The sequence below is a fragment of the Phyllobates terribilis genome, unplaced genomic scaffold (assembly GCF_046119375.1).
Source record: "Phyllobates terribilis strain yellow unplaced genomic scaffold, ASM4611937v1 Scaffold_11__3_contigs__length_659146591, whole genome shotgun sequence".
Lineage (NCBI taxonomy): Eukaryota > Metazoa > Chordata > Amphibia > Anura > Dendrobatidae > Phyllobates > Phyllobates terribilis.
The window spans coordinates 613,345,872-613,371,180 of NW_027362771.1; the positions used below are offsets into that span (position 1 = coordinate 613,345,872).

Genomic DNA, 25,309 nt, shown 5'->3' on the forward strand with positions numbered 1-25,309 from the left:
AATGGCCGTGCGGATGCAAATAATAGTTGGGAACCCCTTGTAGATTTACCTCTTCAAACTCATCGGCCTTGTAGAGATTGGGGACCTCCCCAGAACTCAGCACGTTGTTCACATCTTCCAGAAATGATTCATCGGTGAGCTGGGTGTCCGTCAGGAGGAAGACGGTGGGCCGGCCCTCCACGCCCGCCAGGTGGTACAGCTTTTTAATGTCTGAGGGGCCGAGGATGACAATTGAGTAGATGTGGATGATACACGGAGCCGGTGTGGGAGGGCAGCGCTGCGCCCACCTTCTCTGAACTCCTGCTTGCGGTAGCCTCGCGTCACCTCCAGCTGGAAAACCTTGTAGTCACAAATGTAGGCTGCTAGCCGAGCCAGGCTCTGCCGGCCGCTGCCCCCGATGCCGATCAGTAACATATTTCCTCGCGGCTGACCGATTACACGTACAATGCGGGTCACTGGTGGTGGTGGAGGGGTAAATATGCGGGTTCACGGTCACATAAATTGGTCAATGGGAAGAACAAAATGGCTATAGATTACGCCGTGGAGACGTACCATGCTGGATGGCATCTGTGAACAGGACCAGCTTCTTGGTGGTGGCCCCGGGCTGCTGACTCTGCTCCTGCAGCTGATTCATCATAAACCTCTTCAGGGCAGTGAAATCTGTGATGTCCTCGTACACGGGGGGCTCCCGCAGAAAGTCGCCTGGAAGGAGGGCAGGTTATAGAGCAAAGCTGCCCCCAGTACCACCCAGGGCTGCGGACAGGTACACAACAGCTCACAGACCACCTACCAAACACAGGCGGATGTTTGCTGGGGCACAGGCTGTGGTAGGTGAGGTCGAACAGAGAGCCCAACTTCTCGCTCAGGATCCCGGTAAAGGCTTCTGCGTCTATAGAATCCACCAGTCGGTCTGAGAAGACTCTACAAGGAGAGAGGAGAAGATCAAGGGCATGGCCTCTTCTAATAACTGCCAGCTCTCGCTCTATCCTTGTATTAGGATGCCCATTCATGTAAATAGCTGCCATGTAATACCACATGTCCCCATAAGGGGGTGCTGCAGCGGAGATACATGGGTGAAAATGAAAGCAGTACCTGATGCACTCATGGACCCAGAGTCGGGCGATGCTCTGCTTAGTGTCATGGAGGTCGCGGTGGGCCCGTAGCATTCCCTGGAAAACCTGCGCGGAGGACGGAGAGGAAGACACCAGTCACAGAGACATAAATCCTCTCTCCCTTGTCCCGGGGAGCGTCCCACATATATGCATCTAATAGCAGCCCGTCAGCTTCCACCATGTAAATAACCATAGACATATACTCCAGTCACATCCAGAGCTGCATTCAGACTTCTGCTGGTCTGCAGGACATCACATCTCTCTGCTGCCCTCTACTGGTTTAGCGGTGAGTCTAATGTTCCACTGATAGAAATGTGAATGCAGCTCTGGAATAGACTGGTGCACAAGAAGTTTAGATTTAGGCTGATATGACGGTCTCCAGTGTGACTGTCACTATGGTGTCTCTCGTGTCCCATGTTCGCTCCCTCACCTTGGAGATGTCCCGAAGGTTGAACAGGTAGTGGATCTTGGCCGGGGTGGGAAGGAATCTCTGGGTTATGGCGTTGTATAACTCTATCGTTGCCTGCGTGATTACATCTCCCACCGGCTTTACTTCTTCCTCGAAATCCTGCAGCTTCTGGCTCATCATCGTCCCGAAGATTCGCTTTATCTGAGACTCCTGAGGGGGACGAGAAAATCCTGAGACTGGTGGGGAAAAGCCACCCATAACACTCACAGCCCAGTGTATTAGTATAGACGTCCCTCAGGGTCTCATAATGTGAGTGAGAATGACCGGGGGAAGGGGTCTAATGTGAGAATAACCTGGGGGGGGTCAGCTAATGAGTGGATAACCTGGGGGGGTGACCTAATGAGAGGATAACCTGGGGGGGGGTCACCTAATGAGAGGATAACCTGGGGGGGGGGTCACCTAATGAGAGGATAACCTGGGGAGGGGGGGGGGTCACCTAATGAGAGGATAACCTGGGAGGTGATCTAATGTGAGAATATCCTGGGGAATTTCAAAATGTGAGAATGACGGAGGCGGTCTCATAACATGAGAATGACCTGGAGAAGAGGGGGGGACTCATAATGTGAGAATTACGTGGGAGGTTCACAATTTGAGAATGACTAGGTGGTCTTATAATTGGAGAACATGCTAGGAGTCTGATAACATGAGGATAAACTAAGTGGCCTCAAGTGTCTCAGTGTGAGAATGTCCTGGGTTTGGGGGGTCTTGTAATGTAAAAATAAGCAATTTCTCTTAATGTTCGGGGGGGGGGGGTGGACTGATGTGTGATAATAACCTGCGGAGACTCATAGTGTGGAAGTGACCTGGGGGGTGACTCATATTGTCATAATGACCTGGGGGGATTTATAGTGTGGGAATGACCTGGGGGGGACTCATAGTGTGAGAAAGACCTGGGGGGGACTCATAGTGTGAGAAAGACCTGGGGGGGACTCATAGTGTGAGAAAGACCTGGGGGGGACTCATAGTGTGAGAAAGACCTGGGGGGGACTCATAGTGTGAGAAAGACCTGGGGGGGACTCATAGTGTGAGAAAGACCTGGGGGGGACTCATAGTGTGAGAAAGACCTGGGGGGGACTCATAGTGTGAGAAAGACCTGGGGGGGACTCATAGTGTGAGAAAGACCTGGGGGGGACTCATAGTGTGAGAAAGACCTGGGGGGGACTCATAGTGTGAGAAAGACCTGGGGGGGACTCATAGTGTGAGAAAGACCTGGGGGGGACTCATAGTGTGAGAAAGACCTGGGGGGGACTCATAGTGTGAGAAAGACCTGGGGGGAACTCATAGTGTGAGAATGACCTTGAGGCGGTGGACTCATACTGTGTGAATGACCGGGGGTGGACTCAGGGTGGGAATGACCTGGAGGGCTCATAGTGTGGGAATGACCTTGGGGGTGCACTCATAGTGTGGGAATGACCTTGAATGGACGCATAGTGTGGAAATGATCTGAGGGGGACTCAGTGTGAGAAAGACCTAGGGGTGGATGCTTTGTGTGAGAATGACCTGGGGGGCCTCAAGGTGTGAGAATGACCTGGGGGGGACTCACAGTGTGAGATTGACCTGGGGGGGACTCATAGTGTGAGATTGACCTGGGGGGGGGACTCATAGTGTGAGATTGACCTGGGGGGGGGGACGACTCATAGTGTGAGATTGACCTGGGGGGGGGGGGGACTCATAGTGTGAGATTGACCTGGGGGGGGACTCATAGTGTGAGAATGACCTGGGGGGGGACTCATAGTGTGAGAATGACCTGGGGGGGGACTCATAGTGTGAGAATGACCTGGGGGGGGGGGGACTCATAGTGTGAGATTGACCTGGGGGGGACTCATAGTGTGAGAATGACCTGGGGGGGGACTCATAGTGTGAGATTGACCTGGGAGGGACTCATAGTGTGAGATTGACCTGGGGGGGGGACTCATAGGGTGAGAATGACCTGGGGGGGGGGACTCATAGGGTGAGATTGACCTGGGGGGGGACTCATAGGGTGAGATTGACCTGGGGGGGGGACTCATAGGGTGAGATTGACCTGGGGGGGGGACTCATAGTATGAGAATGACCTGGGGGGGACTCATAGTATGAGAATGACCTGGGGGGGGACTCATAGTATGAGAATGACCTGGGGGGGGACTCATAGTATGAGAATGACCTGGGGGGGGGACACATAGTGTGAGAATGACCTGGGGGGGGGACTCAGTGTGAGAATGACCTGGGGGGGATTCATAGTGTGAGAATGACCTGGGGGGGGACTCAGTGTGAGATTGACCTGGGGTGGACTCATAGTGTGAGATTGACCTGGGGGGGACTCATAGTGTGAGAATGACCTGGGGGGATTCATAGTGTGAGAATGACCTGGGGGGGGACTCAGTGTGAGATTGACCTGGGGTGGACTCATAGTGTGAGATTGACCTGGGGGTGATTCATAGTGTGAGATTGACCTGGGGGTGATTCATAGTGTGAGATTGACCTGGGGGGGGACTCATAGTGTGAGATTGACCTGGGGGGGGGGACTCATAGTATGAGAATGACCTGGGGGGGGGACTCATAGTATGAGAATGACCTGGGGGGGGACTCATAGTGTGAGATTGACCTGGGGGGGACTCATAGTGTGGAAGTGACCTGGGGGGTGACTCATATTGTCATAATGACCTGGGGGGATTTATAGTGTGGGAATGACCTGGGGGGGACTCATAGTGTGAGAAAGACCTGGGGGGGACTCATAGTGTGAGAAAGACCTGGGGGGGACTCATAGTGTGAGAAAGACCTGGGGGGGACTCATAGTGTGAGAAAGACCTGGGGGGGACTCATAGTGTGAGAAAGACCTGGGGGGGACTCATAGTGTGAGAAAGACCTGGGGGGGACTCATAGTGTGAGAAAGACCTGGGGGGGACTCATAGTGTGAGAAAGACCTGGGGGGGACTCATAGTGTGAGAAAGACCTGGGGGGGACTCATAGTGTGAGAAAGACCTGGGGGGGACTCATAGTGTGAGAAAGACCTGGGGGGGACTCATAGTGTGAGAAAGACCTGGGGGGAACTCATAGTGTGAGAATGACCTTGAGGCGGTGGACTCATACTGTGTGAATGACCGGGGGTGGACTCAGGGTGGGAATGACCTGGAGGGCTCATAGTGTGGGAATGACCTTGGGGGTGCACTCATAGTGTGGGAATGACCTTGAATGGACGCATAGTGTGGAAATGATCTGAGGGGGACTCAGTGTGAGAAAGACCTAGGGGTGGATGCTTTGTGTGAGAATGACCTGGGGGGCCTCAAGGTGTGAGAATGACCTGGGGGGGACTCATAGTGTGAGATTGACCTGGGGGGGACTCATAGTGTGAGATTGACCTGGGGGGGGACTCATAGTGTGAGATTGACCTGGGGGGGGGGGGGGACTCATAGTGTGAGATTGACCTGGGGGGGGGGGGGGGGGACTCATAGTGTGAGATTGACCTGGGGGGGGGCTCATAGTGTGAGAATGACCTGGGGGGGGACTCATAGTGTGAGAATGACCTGGGGGGGGGGGGACTCATAGTGTGAGATTGACCTGGGGGGGACTCATAGTGTGAGAATGACCTGGGGGGGGACTCATAGTGTGAGATTGACCTGGGAGGGACTCATAGTGTGAGATTGACCTGGGGGGGGGACTCATAGGGTGAGAATGACCTGGGGGGGGGGGACTCATAGGGTGAGATTGACCTGGGGGGGGACTCATAGGGTGAGATTGACCTGGGGGGGGACTCATAGGGTGAGATTGACCTGGGGGGGGACTCATAGTATGAGAATGACCTGGGGGGGACTCATAGTATGAGAATGACCTGGGGGGGGACTCATAGTATGAGAATGACCTGGGGGGGGACTCATAGTATGAGAATGACCTGGGGGGGGGACACATAGTGTGAGAATGACCTGGGGGGGGACACATAGTGTGAGAATGACCTGGGGGGGGGACACATAGTGTGAGAATGACCTGGGGGGGATTCATAGTGTGAGAATGACCTGGGGGGGGACTCAGTGTGAGATTGACCTGGGGTGGACTCATAGTGTGAGATTGACCTGGGGGTGATTCATAGTGTGAGATTGACCTGGGGGTGATTCATAGTGTGAGATTGACCTGGGGGGGGACTCATAGTGTGAGATTGACCTGGGGGGGGACTCATAGTATGAGAATGACCTGGGGGGGGACTCATAGTATGAGAATGACCTGGGGGGGGACTCATAGTGTGAGATTGACCTGGGGGGGACTCATAGTGTGAGAATAACCTGCTGTAAAGCAGAACTTGATGTCGTCTCTCATGAGGAACTACATGACCCATCAGAAAACTGTTGGATAATAAGAATAACTTTCCTTAGATCCATTTGCTGATTTCCTTCAGTTCTCCAGAGAAGCCTGGAGCAGCCTGCACATCTCTCTATGGCTGCACCATCATCTATGACAGATTTTGAAGTAATTGCTACTCACTGATGGAAAGGTCATGTTAATCAAGTTGAACCTGCTCTGGAGGCGCCCGGATATAGTGGTACGACCTCCGCCAGGAGGACCCATGGCTGCCATGATGAGCATGTCCTGTAGAGTGGAGACACGTGGGAAGTTAGACGAGGAGCGGGACAGATCTGAGCTTCTCCATGTAGGAGACTGAATGTCGCCCGGTGTCTCACCTTCACATATTTGATGCTTTGATTCTGACGATCGTACCAGAAACCATAATCGATCCAGAGCCGCAGAAGCTCCAGAGGCGGCTGAGATCCAAACGTGTCCTTGGCTGGCATGTTCAGGTCATCCATGAAGGTCAGGAGCTGCTTGCCCCCAGCTGGGACGTAGACCCCCTTTGTTCTCTTCTCCACCCGACTTTCAATGATGTTTTGTACGTTGTTGGAGGTGGTCTGGGGAGGAACCAGTGACACCAGTAATGAGACGGTACCGGACCCATGAGCCTTCAAGGCATGCAGGATAACCACTTACCTGGGCGGACATGTTCACAATCAGCAGCGCCCACTTAGAAGCGTCTAAGGACTGCAGGACACTTTGGGCGATGGAGGTCTTTCCGGTACCCACCGGCCCAACAAGCAGGACTGGACTCTGGTTTGACACCAGGGCATTTACTATGAACTGGTAGCGGACGGTGTCCACTGTGGGCACCATGATCTTGTAGAATGGGGCGCTGTAAGGAGAGGACAATGTCACAGCTGGGACCCTATTGTACAGGCATGTATTGAAAATGGCGTGTCTGTGACCCACAGGGTCTGTTACAAGTCTGCAGATAAGAGGTGAACGGAGGAGAATTCATCTTATTCACACTTACTTGGCTGGGATCCTCCAGCCGTTAGGAAGCCGTTCCTCAAAGTTGAGCCAATTTTTGCTTTTAGGATCCACAAAATATTCAAAAACTGTGTCCTGAAATAAGAGAAGATAAGATGTCATGTGAATGGAGAGGAGCTGCGGTACCCAATACGGCCCATGGATGGGGGTGAGGATTGCCAGGTGCACACATGACCTGATGGCGGTGACGCTAACTTGAGCTGGATAACTCCTTTAATGGTGACCTTCCACCCTATGACACAGGAGGCTGAGGGTCTGCCGCCCCCTGAATCAGTCACCTTATTGGGGAAGCTTCCTTCCAGCTCTCTCAGATAGTTATCCACTTTCCTCCTTCCATCTTCATCCACTGAGGCGCACACGGACCAGATCATGCAGAATAAGAAGCAGAGCTCCACCATGCGGCTGTTGTTATCGGGGTCAGCAAGGTTCACCTGGGTGGGATACAGAACACGTGAGAGAGGCGCAAACCTCAGGAGGAAGGACAAGACCCCGCCGCCGAACCGCACTCACCCCATTCTCTGCTGTGGCAAGAGAGTCGTAGAGTCTGCAGAGAGAGATGACCCCGCAGGTCTCTTCTTGGGGGACCAGGTCTGTACAGTTAAGCCTCTTGAATTCAAGAACGCGCCCGACGTACTTATCAAACATACGCTGCAGAGTCTCCACTTCAACCTGCGCAGGGGAAAAGTGAGGGGTAGAGGAAAGGGCTGGTGACTGGAGAGGCCATGCTTTCCTATAGGCCGGGTGATTGCGGTAGAGGGCTCGCTTTACCCTAGAGGGAGCGCTTTACTGCAGAAGGAACGCTTTACCCTAGAGGGAACGCTTTACTGCAGAAGGAACGCTTTACCGTAGAGGGAACGCTTTACCCTAGAGGGAACGCTTTACCGTAGAGGGAACGCTTTACCCTAGAGGGAACGCTTTACCCTAGAGGGAACGCTTTACTGCAGAAGGAACGCTTTACCCTAGAGGGAACGCTTTACCCTAGAGGGAACGCTTTACCGTAGAGGGAACGCTTTACTGCAGAAGGAACGCTTTACCCTAGAGGGAAAGCTTTACTGCAGAAGGAACGCTTTACTGCAGAGGGAACGCTTTACCGTAGAGGGCCTGCTTTACCCTAGAGGGAACGCTTTACTGCAGAAGGAACGCTTTACCGTAGAGGGAACGCTTTACCGTAGAGGGCCTGCTTTACCGTAGAGGGAACGCTTTACTGCAGAAGGAACGCTTCACCGTAGAGGGAACGCTTTACCCTAGAGGGAAAGCTTTACCCTAGAGGGAACGCTTTACTGCAGAAGGAACGCTTTACCCTAGAGGGAATGCTTTACTGCAGAAGGAACGCTTTACTGCAGAGGGAACGCTTTACCGTAGAGGGCCTGCTTTACCGTAGAGGGAACGCTTTACTGCAGAAGGAACGCTTTACCCTAGAGGGAACGCTTTACCGTAGAGGGAACGCTTTACCCTAGAGGGAACGCTTTACCCTAGAGGGAGCGCTTTACTGCAGAAGGAACGCTTTACCCTAGAGGGAAAGCTTTACTGCAGAAGGAACGCTTTACTGCAGAGGGAACGCTTTACCGTAGAGGGCCTGCTTTACCCTAGAGGGAACGCTTTACTGCAGAAGGAACGCTTTACCGTAGAGGGAACGCTTTACCCTAGAGGGAAAGCTTTACTGCAGAAGGAACGCTTCACCGTAGAGGGAACGCTTTACCCTAGAGGGAACGCTTTACTGCAGAAGGAACGCTTTACTGCAGAAGGAACGCTTTACCCTAGAGGGAACGCTTTACTGCAGAAGGAACGCTTTACTGCAGAGGGAACGCTTTACCGTAGAGGGCCTGCTTTACTGCAGAAGGAACGCTTTACCCTAGAGGGAACGCTTTACCGTAGAAGGAACGCTTTACCCTAGAGGGAACGCTTTACCCTAGAGGGAGCGCTTTACTGCAGAAGGAACGCTTTACCCTAGAGGGAAAGCTTTACTGCAGAAGGAACGCTTTACTGCAGAGGGAACGCTTTACCCTAGAGGGAACGCTTTACTGCAGAAGGAACGCTTTACTGCAGAAGGAACGCTTTACCCTAGAGGGAACGCTTTACTGCAGAAGGAACGCTTTACTGCAGAGGGAACGCTTTACCGTAGAGGGCCTGCTTTACCCTAGAGGGAACGCTTTACTGCAGAAGGAACGCTTTACCGTAGAGGGAACGCTTTACCGTAGAGGGAACGCTTTACCCTAGAGGGAACGCTTTACCCTAGAGGGAGCGCTTTACTGCAGAAGGAACGCTTTACCGTAGAGGGAACGCTTTACTGCAGAAGGAACGCTTTACCGTAGAGGGAACGCTTTACTGCAGAAGGAACGCTTTACCGTAGAGGGAACGCTTTACTGCAGAAGGAACGCTTTACCGTAGAGGGAACGCTTTACTGCAGAAGGAACGCTTTACCCTAGAGGGAACGCTTTACTGCAGAAGGAACGCTTTACCGTAGAGGGAACGCTTTACTGCAGAAGGAACGCTTTACCGTAGAGGGAACGCTTTACCGTAGAGGGAACGCTTTATCCTAGAGGGAACGCTTTACCCTAGAGGGAACGCTTTACCCTAGAGGGAACGCTTTACCCTAGAGGGAACGCTTTACTGCAGAAGGAACGCTTTACCGTAGAGGGAACGCTTTACTGCAGAAGGAACGCTTTACCGTAGAGGGAACGCTTTACCGTAGAGGGAACGCTTTACTGCAGAAGGAACGCTTTACCCTAGAGGGAACGCTTTACTGCAGAAGGAACGCTTTACCGCAGAAGGAACGCTTTACCGCAGAAGGAACGCTTTACCGCAGAAGGAACGCTTTACTGTAGAGGACTCGCTTTACCGCAGAGGGAACGCTTTACTGCAGAAGAAACGCTTTACCCTAGAGGGAACGCTTTACTGCAGAAGGAACGCTTTACTGCAGAAGGAACGCTTTACCGTAGAGGGAACGCTTTACCGCAGAAGGAACGCTTTACCGTAGAGGGAACGCTTTACCGCAGAGGGAACGCTTTACCGCAGAGGGAACGCTTTACCGCAGAGGGAACGCTTTACCGCAGAGGGAACGCTTTATTTCAGAGGGAAGGCTTTACCGCAGAGGGAACGCTTTACCGCAGAGGGAACGCTTTACCGCAGAGGGAACGCTTTACCGTAGAGGGAACGCTTTACCGCAGAGGGAACGCTTTACCCTAGAGGGAACGCTTTACTGCAGAAGGAACGCTTCACCGTAGAGGGAACGCTTTACCCTAGAGGGAACGCTTTACTGCAGAAGGAACGCTTTACCCTAGAGGGAACGCTTTACTGCAGAAGGAACGCTTTACTGCAGAGGGAACGCTTTACCGTAGAGGGCCTGCTTTACCCTAGAGGGAACGCTTTACTGCAGAAGGAACGCTTTACCGTAGAGGGAACGCTTTACCCTAGAGGGAACGTTTTACCGTAGAGGGAGCGCTTTACTGCAGAAGGAACGCTTTACCCTAGAGGGAACGCTTTACTGCAGAAGGAACGCTTTACCGTAGAGGGAACGCTTTACTGCAGAAGGAACGCTTTACCGTAGAGGGAACGCTTTACTGCAGAAGGAACGCTTTACCCTAGAGGGAACGCTTTACTGCAGAAGGAACGCTTTACCGTAGAGGGAACGCTTTACTGCAGAAGGAACGCTTTACCCTAGAGGGAACGCTTTACTGCAGAAGGAACGCTTTACCGTAGAGGGAACGCTTTACCGTAGAGGGAACGCTTTACCCTAGAGGGAACGCTTTACTGTAGAGGGAGCGCTTTACTGCAGAAGGAACGCTTTACCCTAGAGGGAACGCTTTACTGCAGAAGGAACGCTTTACCGTAGAGGGAACGCTTTACTGCAGAAGGAACGCTTTACCGTAGAGGGAACGCTTTACCGTAGAGGGAACGCTTTACTGCAGAAGGAACGCTTTACCCTAGAGGGAACGCTTTACTGCAGAAGGAACGCTTTACCGCAGAAGGAACGCTTTACCGCAGAAGGAACGCTTTACCGCAGAAGGAACGCTTTACTGTAGAGGGAACGCTTTACCGCAGAGGGAACGCTTTACCGCAGAGGGAACGCTTTACCGCAGAGGGAACGCTTTATTTCAGAGGGAAGGCTTTACCGCAGAGGGAACGCTTTACCGCAGACGGAACACTTTATTTCAGAGAGAACGCTTTACCGCAGAGGGAACGCTTTACCGCAGAGGGAACGCTTTACCGCAGAGGGAACGCTTTACCGCAGAGGGAACGCTTTACCGCAGAGGGAACGCTTTACCGCAGAGGGAACGCTTTACCGCAGAAGGAACACTTTACCGCAGAGGGAACACTTTACCGCAGAGGGCTCGCTTTACTGTAGAGGGCTCGCTTTACTGTAGAGGGCTTGCTTTGGCAGTAAACTGTCCAATAGAGGAACACAATCACATCTCCTTCAGTGCGCTGCCCCAGAGAACATCGCCATCTACCTTCCCTCTCTTCTCCAGCCAGGACTGTACATACGGCTTCCACCCCAGACTGGTGTAGTCCGTGTACACCATGCCGCAGCGTGACACCGTAGCTGGAGAGGCCACTGCCAGGTCGGCAACTTCAAATAACAAAGACACCTGGTAGAAGGGAGAAAGCGCAGAGATTAACACGTCCGAGGCCATGGATTGTCAGCTCATGGGGTCAGTGGTGGCGGTGAACTCACCTGCTCCGGCATGGCGATCCTCTCCCCATTAATTAGAGTCAGGACTTTGTTGTCATCCATCACAGAATTCATGCTCTCGATCCACAGAGTGTCCACAGGACCGTCAAACACGATCCACTTCTCATCCGGCTTCTCATCTGAAAGAAAGATCGATCCGTACGTCAGATCTCCAACATCTCTCCTCTCGCCACATAGTGTGCCTCTGTGTAGAGCGCCACCATCTGTCCTAGGAGTACATGAGACCTCCCACGTCTGTCATCTCGGTATATAGCGTGCCACATTGTATGCCTCTGTGTAGAGCGCCACCATCTGTCCTCTGAGTACATGAGACCTCCCACGTCTGTCCTCTCGGTATATAGCGTGCCACATAGTGTGCCTCTGTGTAGAGCGCCACCATCTGTCCTAGGAGTACATGAGACCTCCCACGTCTGTCCTCTCGGTATATAGCGTGCCACATAGTGTGCCTCTGTGTAGAGCGCCACCATCTGTCCTAGGAGTACATGAGACCTCCCACGTCTCTCCTCTCAGTATATAGCATGCCACATTGTATGCCTCTGTGTAGAGCGCCACCATCTGTCCCCTGAGTACATGAGACCTCCCACGTCTGTCCTCTCGGTATATAGCGTGCCACATTGTATGCCTCTGTATAGAGCGCCACCATCTGTCCCCTGAGTACATGAGACCTCCCACGTCTGTCCTCTCAGTATATAGCGTGCCACATTGTATGCCTCTGTATAGAGCGCCACCATCTGTCCTCTGAGTACATGAGACCTCCCACGTCTGTCCTCTCAGTATATAGCGTGTCACATAGTGTGCCTCTGTGTAGAGCGCCACCATCTGTCCTAGGAGTACATGAGACCTCCCACGTCTGTCCTCTCGGTATATAGCGTGCCACATAGTGTGCCTCTGTGTAGAGCGCCACCATCTGTCCTAGGAGTACATGAGACCTCCCACGTCTGTCCTCTCAGTATACAGCGTGTCACATAGTGTGCCTCTGTGTAGAGCGCCACCATCTGTCCTAGGAGTACATGAGACCTCCCACGTCTGTCCTCTCAGTATATAGCGTGCCACATAGTGAGCCAATGTGTAGAGCGCCACCATCTGTCCTAGGAGTACATGAGACCTCCCACATCTGTCCTCTCAGTATACAGCGTGTCACATAGTGTGCCTCTGTGTAGAGCGCCACCATCTGTCCTAGGAGTACATGAGACCTCCCACATCTGTCCTCTCGGTATATAGCGTGCCACATTGTATGCCTCTGTGTAGAGCGCCACCATCTGTCCTCTGAGTACATGAGACCTCCCACGTCTGTCCTCTCGGCATATAGCGTGCCACATAGTGTGCCTCTGTGTAGAGCGCCACCATCTGTCCTCTGAGTACATGAGACCTCCCACGTCTGTCCTCTCGGTATATAGCGTGCCACATTGTATGCCTCTGTGTAGAGCGCCACCATCTGTCCTAGGAGTACATGAGACCTCCCACGTCTGTCCTCTCAGTATATAGCGTGCCACATTGTATGCCTCTGTGTAGAGCGCCACCATCTGTCCTCTGAGTACATGAGACCTCCCACGTCTGTCCTCTCGGTATATAGCGTGCCACATAGTGTGCCTCTGTGTAGAGCGCCACCATCTGTCCCCTGAGTACATGAGACCTCCCACGTCTGTCCTCTCGGTATATAGCGTGCCACATAGTGTGCCTCTGTGTAGAGCGGCACCATCTGTCCTCTGAGTACATGAGACCTCCCACGTCTGTCCTCTCGGTATATAGCGTGCCACATTGTATGCCTCTGTGTAGAGCGCCACCATCTGTCCTCTGAGTACATGAGACCTCCCACGTCTGTCCTCTCGGTATATAGTGTGTCACATTGTATGCCTCTGTGTAGAGCGCCACCATCTGTCCTCTGAGTACATGAGACCTCCCACGTCTGTCCTCTCAGTATATAGCGTGGCACATAGTGTGCCTCTGTGTAGAGCGCCACCATCTGTCCCCTGAGTACATGAGACCTCCCACGTCTGTCCTCTCGGTATATAGCGTGCCACATTGTATGCCTCTGTGTAGAGCGCCACCATCTGTCCTCTGATTACATGAGACCTCCCACGTCTGTCCTCTCGGTATATAGCGTGCCACATAGTGTGCCTCTGTGTAGAGCGCCACCATCTGTCCTCTGAGTACATGAGACCTCCCACGTCTGTCCTCTCGGTATATAGCGTGCCACATTGTATGCCTCTGTGTAGAGCGCCACCATCTGTCCTCTGAGTACATGAGACCTCCCACGTCTGTCCTCTCGGTATATAGTGTGTCACATTGTATGCCTCTGTGTAGAGCGCCACCATCTGTCCTCTGAGTACATGAGACCTCCCACGTCTGTCCTCTCAGTATATAGCGTGGCACATAGTGTGCCTCTGTGTAGAGCGCCACCATCTGTCCCCTGAGTACATGAGACCTCCCACGTCTGTCCTCTCGGTATATAGCGTGCCACATTGTATGCCTCTGTGTAGAGCGCCACCATCTGTCCTCTGAGTACATGAGACCTCCCACGTCTGTCCTCTCGGTATATAGCGTGCCACATTGTATGCCTCTGTGTAGAGCGCCACCATCTGTCCTAGGAGTACATGAGACCTCCCACGTCTGTCCTCTCAGTATATAGCGTGCCACATTGTATGCCTCTGTGTAGAGCGCCACCATCTGTCCTCTGAGTACATGAGACCTCCCACGTCTGTCCTCTCAGTATATAGCGTGCCACATAGTGTGCCTCTGTGTAGAGCGCCACCATCTGTCCCCTGAGTACATGAGACCTCCCACGTCTGTCCTCTCGGTATATAGCGTGCCACATTGTATGCCTCTGTGTAGAGCGCCACCATCTGTCCTCTGAGTACATGAGACCTCCCACGTCTGTCCTCTCGGTATATAGCGTGTCACATTGTATGCCTCTGTGTAGAGCGCCACCATCTGTCCTAGGAGTACAGGAGACCTCCCACGTCTGTCCTCTCGGTATATAGCGTGCCACATAGTGTGCCTCTGTATAGAGCGCCACCATCTGTCCTAGGAGTACATGAGACCTCCCACGTCTGTCCTCTCGGTATATAGCGTGCCACATAGTGTGCCTCTGTATAGAGCGCCACCATCTGTCCTAGGAGTACATGAGACCTCCCACGTCTGTCCTCTCGGTATATAGCGTGCCACATTGTATGCCTCTGTGTAGAGCGCCACCATCTGTCCTAGGAGTACATGAGACCTCCCACGTTTGTCCTCTCAGTATATAGCGTGCTACATAGTGTGCCTCTGTATAGAGCGCCACCATCTGTCCCCTGAGTACATGAGACCTCAACCGTCTGTCCTCTCGGTATATAGCGTGCCACATTGTATGCCTCTGTGTAGAGCGCCACCATCTGTCCCCTGAGTACATGAGACCTCCCACGTCTGTCCTCTCAGAATATAGCGTGCCACATAGTGTGCCTCTGTGTAGAGCGCCACCATCTGTCCCCTGAGTACATGAGACCTCCCACGTCTGTCCTCTCGGTATATAGCGTGCCACATTGTATGCCTCTGTGTAGAGCGCCACCATCTGTCCTCTGAGTACATGAGACCTCCCACGTCTGTCCTCTCAGTATATAGCGTGTCACATTGTATGCCTCTGTGTAGAGCGCCACCATCTGTCCTAGGAGTACATGAGACCTCCCACGTCTGTCCTCTCGGTATATAGCGTGCCACATAGTGTGCCTCTGTGTAGAGCGCCACCATCTGTCCTCTGAGTACATGAGACCTCCCACGTCTGTCCTCTCGGTATATAGCGTGCCACATTGTATGCCTCTGTGTAGAGCGCCACCATCTGTCCCCTGAGTACATGAGACCTCCCACGTCTGTCCTCTCGGTATATAGCGTGCCACATTGTATGCCTCTGTATAGAGCGCCACCATCTGTCCCCTGAGTACATGAGACCTCCCACGTCTGTCCTCTCGGTATATAGCGTGCCACATAGTGTGCCTCTGTGTAGAGCTCCACCATCTGTCCCCTGAGTACATGAGACCTCCCACGTCTGTCCTCTCAGTATATAGCGTGCCACATTGTATGCCTCTGTGTAGAGCGCCACCATCTGTCCTCTGAGTACATGAGACCTCCCACGTCTGTCCTCTCAGTATACAGCAGGTCACATAGTGTGCCTCTGTGTAGAGCGCCACCATCTGTCCTAGGAGTACATGAGACCTCCCACGTCTGTCCTCTCAGTATATAGCGTGCCACATTGTATGCCTCTGTGTAGAGCGCCACCATCTGTCCTAGGAGTACATGAGACCTCCCACGTCTGTCCTCTCAGTATATAGCGAGCCACATAGTGTGCCTCTGTATAGAGCGCCACCATCTGTCCTAGGAGTACATGAGACCTCCCACGTCTGTCCTCTCAGTATATAGCGTGCCACATAGTGTGCCTCTGTGTAGAGCGCCACCATCTGTCCTCTGAGTACATGAGACCTCCCACATCTATCCTCTCAGTATATAGCGTGCCACATAGTGTGCCTCTGTGTAGAGCGCCACCATCTGTCCCCTGAGTACATGAGACCTCCCACGTCTGTCCTCTCGGTATATAGCGTGCCACATAGTGTGCCTCTGTATAGAGCGCCACCATCTGTCCCCTGAGTACATGAGACCTCCCACGTCTGTCCTCTCGGTATATAGCGTGCCACATAGTGTGCCTCTGTGTAGAGCGCCACCATCTGTCCTCTGAGTACATGAGACCTCCCACGTCTGTCCTCTCGGTATATAGCGTGCCATATTGTATGCCTCTGTGTAGAGCGCCACCATCTGTCCTAGGAGTACATGAGACCTCCCACGTCTGTCCTCTCAGTATATAGCGTGCCACATTGTATGCCTCTGTGTAGAGCGCCACCATCTGTCCTCTGAGTACATGAGACCTCCCACGTCTGTCCTCTCAGTATATAGCGTGCCACATTGTATGCCTCTGTGTAGAGCGCCACCATCTGTCCTCTGAGTACATGAGACCTCCCACGTCTGTCCTCTCGGTATATAGCGTGCCATATTGTATGCCTCTGTGTAGAGCGCCACCATCTGTCCTAGGAGTACATGAGACCTCCCACGTCTGTCCTCTCAGTATATAGCGTGCCACATTGTATGCCTCTGTGTAGAGCGCCACCATCTGTCCTCTGAGTACATGAGACCTCCCACGTCTGTCCTCTCGGTATATAGCGTGCCACATAGTGTGCCTCTGTGTAGAGCGCCACCATCTGTCCTAGGAGTACATGAGACCTCCCACGTCTGTCCTCTCAGTATATAGCGTGCCACATTGTATGCCTCTGTGTAGAGCGCCACCATCTGTCCTCTGAGTACATGAGACCTCCCACGTCTGTCCTCTCAGTATATAGCGTGCCACATAGTGTGCCTCTGTGTAGAGCGCCACCATCTGTCCCCTGAGTACATGAGACCTCCCACGTCTGTCCTCTCGGTATATAGCGTGCCACATTGTATGCCTCTGTGTAGAGCGCCACCATCTGTCCTCTGAGTACATGAGACCTCCCACGTCTGTCCTCTCGGTATATAGCGTGTCACATTGTATGCCTCTGTGTAGAGCGCCACCATCTGTCCTAGGAGTACAGGAGACCTCCCACGTCTGTCCTCTCGGTATATAGCGTGCCACATAGTGTGCCTCTGTATAGAGCGCCACCATCTGTCCTAGGAGTACATGAGACCTCCCACGTCTGTCCTCTCGGTATATAGCGTGCCACATAGTGTGCCTCTGTATAGAGCGCCACCATCTGTCCTAGGAGTACATGAGACCTCCCACGTCTGTCCTCTCGGTATATAGCGTGCCACATTGTATGCCTCTGTGTAGAGCGCCACCATCTGTCCTAGGAGTACATGAGACCTCCCACGTTTGTCCTCTCAGTATATAGCGTGCTACATAGTGTGCCTCTGTATAGAGCGCCACCATCTGTCCCCTGAGTACATGAGACCTCAACCGTCTGTCCTCTCGGTATATAGCGTGCCACATTGTATGCCTCTGTGTAGAGCGCCACCATCTGTCCCCTGAGTACATGAGACCTCCCACGTCTGTCCTCTCAGTATATAGCGTGCCACATAGTGTGCCTCTGTGTAGAGCGCCACCATCTGTCCCCTGAGTACATGAGACCTCCCACGTCTGTCCTCTCGGTATATAGCGTGCCACATTTTATGCCTCTGTGTAGAGCGCCACCATCTGTCCCCTGAGTACATGAGACCTCCCACGTCTGTCCTCTCGGTATATAGCGTGCCACATAGTGTGCCTCTGTGTAGAGCGCCACCATCTGTCCCCTGAGTACATGAGAATTCCCACGTCTGTCCTCTCGGTAAATAGCGTGCCACATTGTATGCCTCTGTGTAGAGCGCCACCATCTGTCCTCTGAGTACATGAGACCTCCCACGTCTGTCCTCTCGGTATATAGCGTGCCACATTGTATGCCTCTGTGTAGAGCGCCACCATCTGTCCTAGGAGTACATGAGACCTCCCACGTCTGTCCTCTCGGTATATAGCGTGCCACATAGTGTGCCTCTGTGTAGAGCGCCACCATCTGTCCTCTGAGTACATGAGACCTCCCACGTCTGTCCTCTCGGTATATAGCGTGTCACATTGTATGCCTCTGTGTAGAGCGCCACCATCTGTCCCCTGAGTACATGAGACCTCCCACGTCTGTCCTCTCGGTATATAGCGTGCCACATTGTATGCCTCTGTGTAGAGCGCCACCATCTGTCCCCTGAGTACATGAGACCTCCCACGTCTGTCCTCTCGGTATATAGCGTGCCACATAGTGTGCCTCTGTGTAGAGCGCCACCATCTGTCCCCTGAGTACATGAGACCTCCCACGTCTGTCCTCTCAGTATATAGCGTGCCACATTGTATGCCTCTGTGTAGAGCGCCACCATCTGTCCTCTGAGTACATGAGACCTCCCACGTCTGTCCTCTCAGTATACAGCAGGTCACATAGTGTGCCTCTGTGTAGAGCGCCACCATCTGTCCTAGGAGTACATGAGACCTCCCACGTCTGTCCTCTCAGTATATAGCGTGCCACATTGTATGCCTCTGTGTAGAGCGCCACCATCTGTCCTAGGAGTACATGAGACCTCCCACGTCTGTCCTCTCAGTATATAGCGAGCCACATACTGTGCCTCTGTATAGAGCGCCACCATCTGTCCTAGGAGTACATGAGACCTCCCACGTCTGTCCTCTCGGTATATAGCGTGCCACATAGTGTGCCTCTGTGTAGAGCGCCACCATCTGTCCTCTGAGTACATGAGACCTCCCACGTCTGTCCTCTCGGTATATAGCGTGCCATATTGTATGCCTCTGTGTAGAGCGCCACCATCTGTCCTCTGAGTACATGAGACCTCCCACGTCTGTCCTCTCAGTATATAGCGTGCCACATAGTGTGCCTCTGTGTAGAGCGCCACCATCTGTCCTCTGAGTACATGAGACCTCCCATGTCTGTCCTCTCGGTATATAGCGTGCCACATAGTGTGCCTCTGTGTAGAGCACCACCATCTGTCCTCTGAGTACATGAGACCTCCCACGTCTGTCCTCTCAGTATATAGCGTGTCACATAGTGTGCCTCTGTGTAGAGCGCCACCATCTGTCCTAGGAGTACATGAGAACTCCCACGTCTGTCCTCTCAGTATATAGCGTGCCACATAGTGAGCCAATGTGTAGAGCGCCACCATCTGTCCTAGGAGTACATGAGACCTCCCACATCTGTCCTCTCAGTATACAGCGTGTTACATAGAGTGCCTCTGTGTAGAGCGCCACCATCTGTCCTAGGAGTACATGAGACCTCCCACATCTGTCCTCTCGGTATATAGCGTGCCACATAGTGTGCCTCTGTATAGAGCGCCACCATTTGTCCTAGGAGTACATGAGACCTCCCACGTCTGTCCTCTCGGTATATAGCGTGCCACATAGTGTGCCTCTGTATAGAGCGCCACCATCTGTCCTAGGAGTACATGAGACATCCCACGTCTGTCCTCTCAGTATATAGCGTGCCACATAGTGTGCCTCTGTGTAGAGCGCCACCATCTGTCCTCTGAGTACATGAGACCTCCCACGTCTGTCCTCTCGGTATATAGCGTGCCACATAGTGTGCCTCTGTGTAGAGCGCCACCATCTGTCCTCTGAGTACATGAGACCTCCCACGTCTGTCCTCTCGGCATATAGCGTGCCACATAGTGTGCCTCTGTGTAGAGCGCCACCATCTGTCCTCTGAGTACATGAGACCTCCCACGTCTGTCCTCTCGGTATATAGCGTGCCACATTGTATGCCTCTGTGTAGAGCGCCACCATCTGTCCTAGGAGTACATGAGACCTCCCACGTCTGTCCTCTCAGTATATAGCGTGCCACATTGTATGCCTCTGTGTAGAGCGCCACCATCTGTCCCCTGAGTACATGAGACCTCCCACGTCTGTCCTCTCGGTATATAGCGTGACACATAGTGTGCCTCTGTGTAGAGCGCCACCATCTGTCCTCTGAGTACATGAGACCTCCCACGTCTGTCCTCTCGGTATATAGCGTGCCACATAGTGTGCCTCTGTGTAGAGCGCCACCATCTGTCCTCTGAGTACATGAGACCTCCCACGTCTGTCCTCTCAGTATATAGCGTGCCACATTGTATGCCTCTGTGTAGAGCGCCACCATCTGTCCTCTGAGTACATGAGACCTCCCACGTCTGTCCTCTCGGTATATAGTGTGTCACATTGTATGCCTCTGTGTAGAGCGCCACCATCTGTCCCCTGAGTACATGAGACCTCCCACGTCTGTCCTCTCAGTATATAGCGTGCCACATAGTGTGCCTCTGTGTAGAGCGCCACCATCTGTCCCCTGAGTACATGAGACCTCCCACGTCTGTCCTCTCGGTATATAGCGTGCCACATTGTATGCCTCTGTGTAGAGCGCCACCATCTGTCCTCTGAGTACATGAGACCTCCCACGTCTGTCCTCTCGGTATATAGCGTGCCACATTGTATGCCTCTGTGTAGAGCGCCACCATCTGTCCTAGGAGTACATGAGACCTCCCACGTCTGTCCTCTCGGTATATAGCGTGGCACATAGTGTGCCTCTGTGTAGAGCGCCACCATCTGTCCCCTGAGTACATGAGACCTCCCACGTCTGTCCTCTCGGTATATAGCGTGCCACATTGTATGCCTCTGTGTAGAGCGCCACCATCTGTCCTAGGAGTACATGAGACCTCCCACGTCTGTCCTCTCAGTATATAGCGTGCCACATTGTATGCCTCTGTGTAGAGCGCCACCATCTGTCCTCTGAGTACATGACACCTCCCACGTCTGTCCTCTCAGTATATAGCGTGCCACATAGTGTGCCTCTGTGTAGAGCGCCACCATCTGTCCCCTGAGTACATGAGACCTCCCACGTCTGTCCTCTCGGTATATAGCGTGCCACATTGTATGCCTCTGTGTAGAGCGCCACCATCTGTCCTCTGAGTACATGAGACCTCCCACGTCTGTCCTCTCGGTATATAGCGTGTCACATTGTATGCCTCTGTGTAGAGCGCCACCATCTGTCCTAGGAGTACAGGAGACCTCCCACGTCTGTCCTCTCGGTATATAGCGTGCCACATAGTGTGCCTCTGTATAGAGCGCCACCATCTGTCCTAGGAGTACATGAGACCTCCCACGTCTGTCCTCTCGGTATATAGCGTGCCACATAGTGTGCCTCTGTATAGAGCGCCACCATCTGTCCTAGGAGTACATGAGACCTCCCACGTCTGCCCTCTCGGTATATAGCGTGCCACATTGTATGCCTCTGTGTAGAGCACCACCATCTGTCCTAGGAGTACATGAGACCTCCCACGTTTGTCCTCTCAGTATATAGCGTGCCACATAGTGTGCCTCTGTGTAGAGCGCCACCATCTGTCCCCTGAGTACATGAGACCTCAACCGTCTGTCCTCTCGGTATATAGCGTGCCACATTGTATGCCTCTGTGTAGAGCGCCACCATCTGTCCCCTGAGTACATGAGACCTCCCACGTCTGTCCTCTCAGTATATAGCGTGCCACCTAGTGTGCCTCTGTGTAGAGCGCCACCATCTGTCCTCTGAGTACATGAGACCTCCCACGTCTGTCCTCTCAGTATATAGCGTGCCACATTGTATGCCTCTGTATAGAGCGCCACCATCTGTGCCCTGAGTACAAGAGACCTCCCACGTCTGTCCTCTCGGTATATAGCGTGCCACATTGTATGCCTCTGTGTAGAGCGCCACCATCTGTCCCCTGAGTACATGAGACCTCCCACGTCTGTCCTCTCGGTATATAGCGTGCCACATTTTATGCCTCTGTGTAGAGCGCCACCATCTGTCCCCTGAGTACATGAGACCTCCCACGTCTGTCCTCTCGGTATATAGCGTGCCACATAGTGTGCCTCTGTGTAGAGCGCCACCATCTGTCCCCTGAGTACATGAGACCTCCCACGTCTGTCCTCTCGGTATATAGCGTGCCACATTGTATGCCTCTGTGTAGAGCGCCACCATCTGTCCTCTGAGTACATGAGACCTCCCACGTCTGTCCTCTCGGTATATAGCGTGTCACATTGTATGCCTCTGTGTAGAGCGCCACCATCTGTCCTAGGAGTACATGAGACCTCCCACGTCTGTCCTCTCAGTATATAGCGTGCCACATTGTATGCCTCTGTGTAGAGCGCCACCATCTGTCCTCTGAGTACATGAGACCTCCCACGTCTGTCCTCTCAGTATACAGCAGGTCACATAGTGTGCCTCTGTGTAGAGCGCCACTATCTGTCCTAGGAGTACATGAGACCTCCCACGTCTGTCCTCTCAGTATATAGCGTGCCACATAGTGTGCCTCTGTGTACAGCGCCACCATCTGTCCTAGGAGTACATGAGACCTCCCACGTCTGTCCTCTCAGTATATAGCGAGCCACATAGTGTGCCTCTGTATAGAGCGCCACCATCTGTCCTAGGAGTACATGAGACCTCCCACGTCTGTCCTCTCGGTATATAGCGTGCCACATAGTGGGCCTCTGTGTAGAGAGCCACCATCTGTCCTCTGAGTACATGAGACCTCCCACGTCTGTCCTCTCAGTATATAGCGTGCCACATAGTGTGCCTCTGTGTAGAGCGCCACCATCTGTCCTCTGAGTACATGAGACCTCCCACATCTATCCTCTCAGTATATAGCGTGCCACATAGTGTGCCTCTGTGTAGAGCGCCACCATCTGTCCCCTGAGTACATGAGACCTCCCACGTCTGTCCTCTCGGTATATAGCGTGCCACATAGTGTGCCTCTGTATAGAGCGCCACCATCTGTCCCCTGAGTACATGAGACCTCCCACGTCTGTCCTCTCGGTATATAGCGTGCCACATAGTGTGCCTCTGTGTAGAGCGCCACCATCTGTCCTCTGAGTACATGAGACCTCCCACGTCTGTCCTCTCGGTATATAGCGTGCCATATTGTATGCCTCTGTGTAGAGCGCCACCATCTGTCCTCTGAGTACATGAGACCTCCCACGTCTGTCCTCTCGATATATAGCGTGCCACATTGTATGCCTCTGTGTAGAGCGCCACCATCTGTCCTCTGAGTACATGAGACCTCCCATGTCTGTCCTCTCGGTATATAGCGTGCCACATAGTGTGCCTCTGTGTAGAGCGCCACCATCTGTCCTCTGAGTACATGAGACCTCCCACGTCTGTCCTCTCAGTATATAGCGTGCCACATAGTGTGCCTCTGTGTAGAGCGCCACCATCTGTCCCCTGAGTACATGAGACCTCCCACGTCTGTCCTCGCGGGATATAGCGTGCCACATTGTATGCCTCTGTGTAGAGCGCCACCATCTGTCCTAGGAGTACATGAGACCTCCCACGTCTGTCCTCTCGGTATATAGCGTGCCACATAGTGTGCCTCTGTGTAGAGCGCCACCATCTGTCCCCTGAGTACATGAGACCTCCCACGTCTGTCCTCTCGGTATATAGCGTGCCACATTGTATGCCTCTGTGTAGAGCGCCACCATCTGTCCCCTGAGTACATGAGACCTCCCACGTCTGTCCTCTCGGTATATAGCGTGCCACATTGTATGCCTCTGTGTAGAGCGCCACCATCTGTCCCATGAGTACATGAGACCTCCCACGTCTGTCCTCTCAGTATATAGCGTGCCACATAGTGTGCCTCTGTGTAGAGCGCCACCATCTGTCCTAGGAGTACATGAGACCTCCCACGTCTGTCCTCTCAGTATATAGCGTGCCACATTGTATGCCTCTGTGTAGAGCGCCACCATCTGTCCCCTGAGTACATGAGACCTCCCACGTCTGTCCTCTCAGTATATAGCGTGCCACATTGTATGCCTCTGTGTAGAGCGCCACCATCTGTCCCCTGAGTACATGAGACCTCCCACGTCTGTCCTCTCAGTATATAGCGTGCCACATTGCATGCCTCTGTGTAGAGCGCCACCATCTGTCCTCTGAGTACATGAGACCTCCCACGTCTGTCCTCTCAGTATATAGCGTGCCACATTGTATGCCTCTGTGTAGAGCGCCACCATCTGTCCCCTGAGTACATGAGACCTCCCACGTCTGTCCTCTCGGTATATAGCGTGCCACATAGTGTGCCTCTGTATAGAGCGCCACCATCTGTCCCCTGAGTACATGAGACCTCCCACGTCTGTCCTCTCGGTATATAGCGTGCCACATAGTGTGCCTCTGTGTAGAGCGCCACCATCTGTCCCATGAGTACATGAGACCTCCCACGTCTGTCCTCTCGGTATATAGCGTGCCATATTGTATGCCTCTGTGTAGAGCGCCACCATCTGTCCTCTGAGTACATGAGACCTCCCACGTCTGTCCTCTCGATATATAGCGTGCCACATTGTATGCCTCTGTGTAGAGCGCCACCATCTGTCCTCTGAGTACATGAGACCTCCCATGTCTGTCCTCTCGGTATATAGCGTGCCACATAGTGTGCCTCTGTGTAGAGCGCCACCATCTGTCCTCTGAGTACATGAGACCTCCCACGTCTGTCCTCTCGGTATATAGCGTGCCATATTGTATGCCTCTGTGTAGAGCGCCACCATCTGTCCTCTGAGTACATGAGACCTCCCACGTCTGTCCTCTCGATATATAGCGTGCCACATTGTATGCCTCTGTGTAGAGCGCCACCATCTGTCCTCTGAGTACATGAGACCTCCCATGTCTGTCCTCTCGGTATATAGCGTGCCACATAGTGTGCCTCTGTGTAGAGCGCCACCATCTGTCCTCTGAGTACATGAGACCTCCCACGTCTGTCCTCTCAGTATATAGCGTGCCACATAGTGTGCCTCTGTGTAGAGCGCCACCATCTGTCCTAGGAGTACATGAGACCTCCCACGTCTGTCCTCTCAGTATATAGCGTGCCACATTGTATGCCTCTGTGTAGAGCGCCACCATCTGTCCTCTGAGTACATGAGACCTCCCACGTCTGTCCTCTCGGTATATAGCGTGCCACATTGTATGCCTCTGTGTAGAGCGCCACCATCTGTCCTAGGAGTACATGAGACCTCCCACGTCTGTCCTCTCGGTATATAGCGTGCCACATAGTGTGCCTCTGTGTAGAGCGCCACCATCTGTCCCCTGAGTACATGAGACCTCCCACGTCTGTCCTCTCGGTATATAGCGTGCCACATTGTATGCCTCTGTGTAGAGCGCCACCATCTGTCCCCTGAGTACATGAGACCTCCCACGTCTGTCCTCTCGGTATATAGCGTGCCAC

The 25,309-nt window shown here is 53.2% G+C and overlaps 1 protein-coding gene across 2 annotated transcripts in view; it reads right to left on the reverse strand.

Annotated features, from left to right (window-relative positions):
- DNAH2 (dynein axonemal heavy chain 2) overlaps positions 1 to 25,309 on the reverse strand; it is a 168,760-nt gene that overhangs the window by 17,393 nt on the left and 126,058 nt on the right. For both annotated transcript variants that reach the window (XM_073654473.1, XM_073654474.1), the window contains exons 44-57: positions 11,567 to 11,703; positions 11,343 to 11,480; positions 7,402 to 7,560; positions 7,170 to 7,322; positions 6,875 to 6,966; positions 6,535 to 6,733; positions 6,231 to 6,455; positions 6,034 to 6,138; positions 1,543 to 1,731; positions 1,093 to 1,178; positions 791 to 921; positions 553 to 702; positions 288 to 455; positions 50 to 210 (exon numbers count right to left, since the gene is read on the reverse strand). In XM_073654473.1, coding sequence (XP_073510574.1) covers positions 50 to 210; positions 288 to 455; positions 553 to 702; positions 791 to 921; positions 1,093 to 1,178; positions 1,543 to 1,731; positions 6,034 to 6,138; positions 6,231 to 6,455; positions 6,535 to 6,733; positions 6,875 to 6,966; positions 7,170 to 7,322; positions 7,402 to 7,560; positions 11,343 to 11,480; positions 11,567 to 11,703 — 2,093 coding nt within the window. The remainder of the gene's footprint in view (positions 1 to 49; positions 211 to 287; positions 456 to 552; positions 703 to 790; positions 922 to 1,092; positions 1,179 to 1,542; positions 1,732 to 6,033; positions 6,139 to 6,230; positions 6,456 to 6,534; positions 6,734 to 6,874; positions 6,967 to 7,169; positions 7,323 to 7,401; positions 7,561 to 11,342; positions 11,481 to 11,566; positions 11,704 to 25,309) is intronic.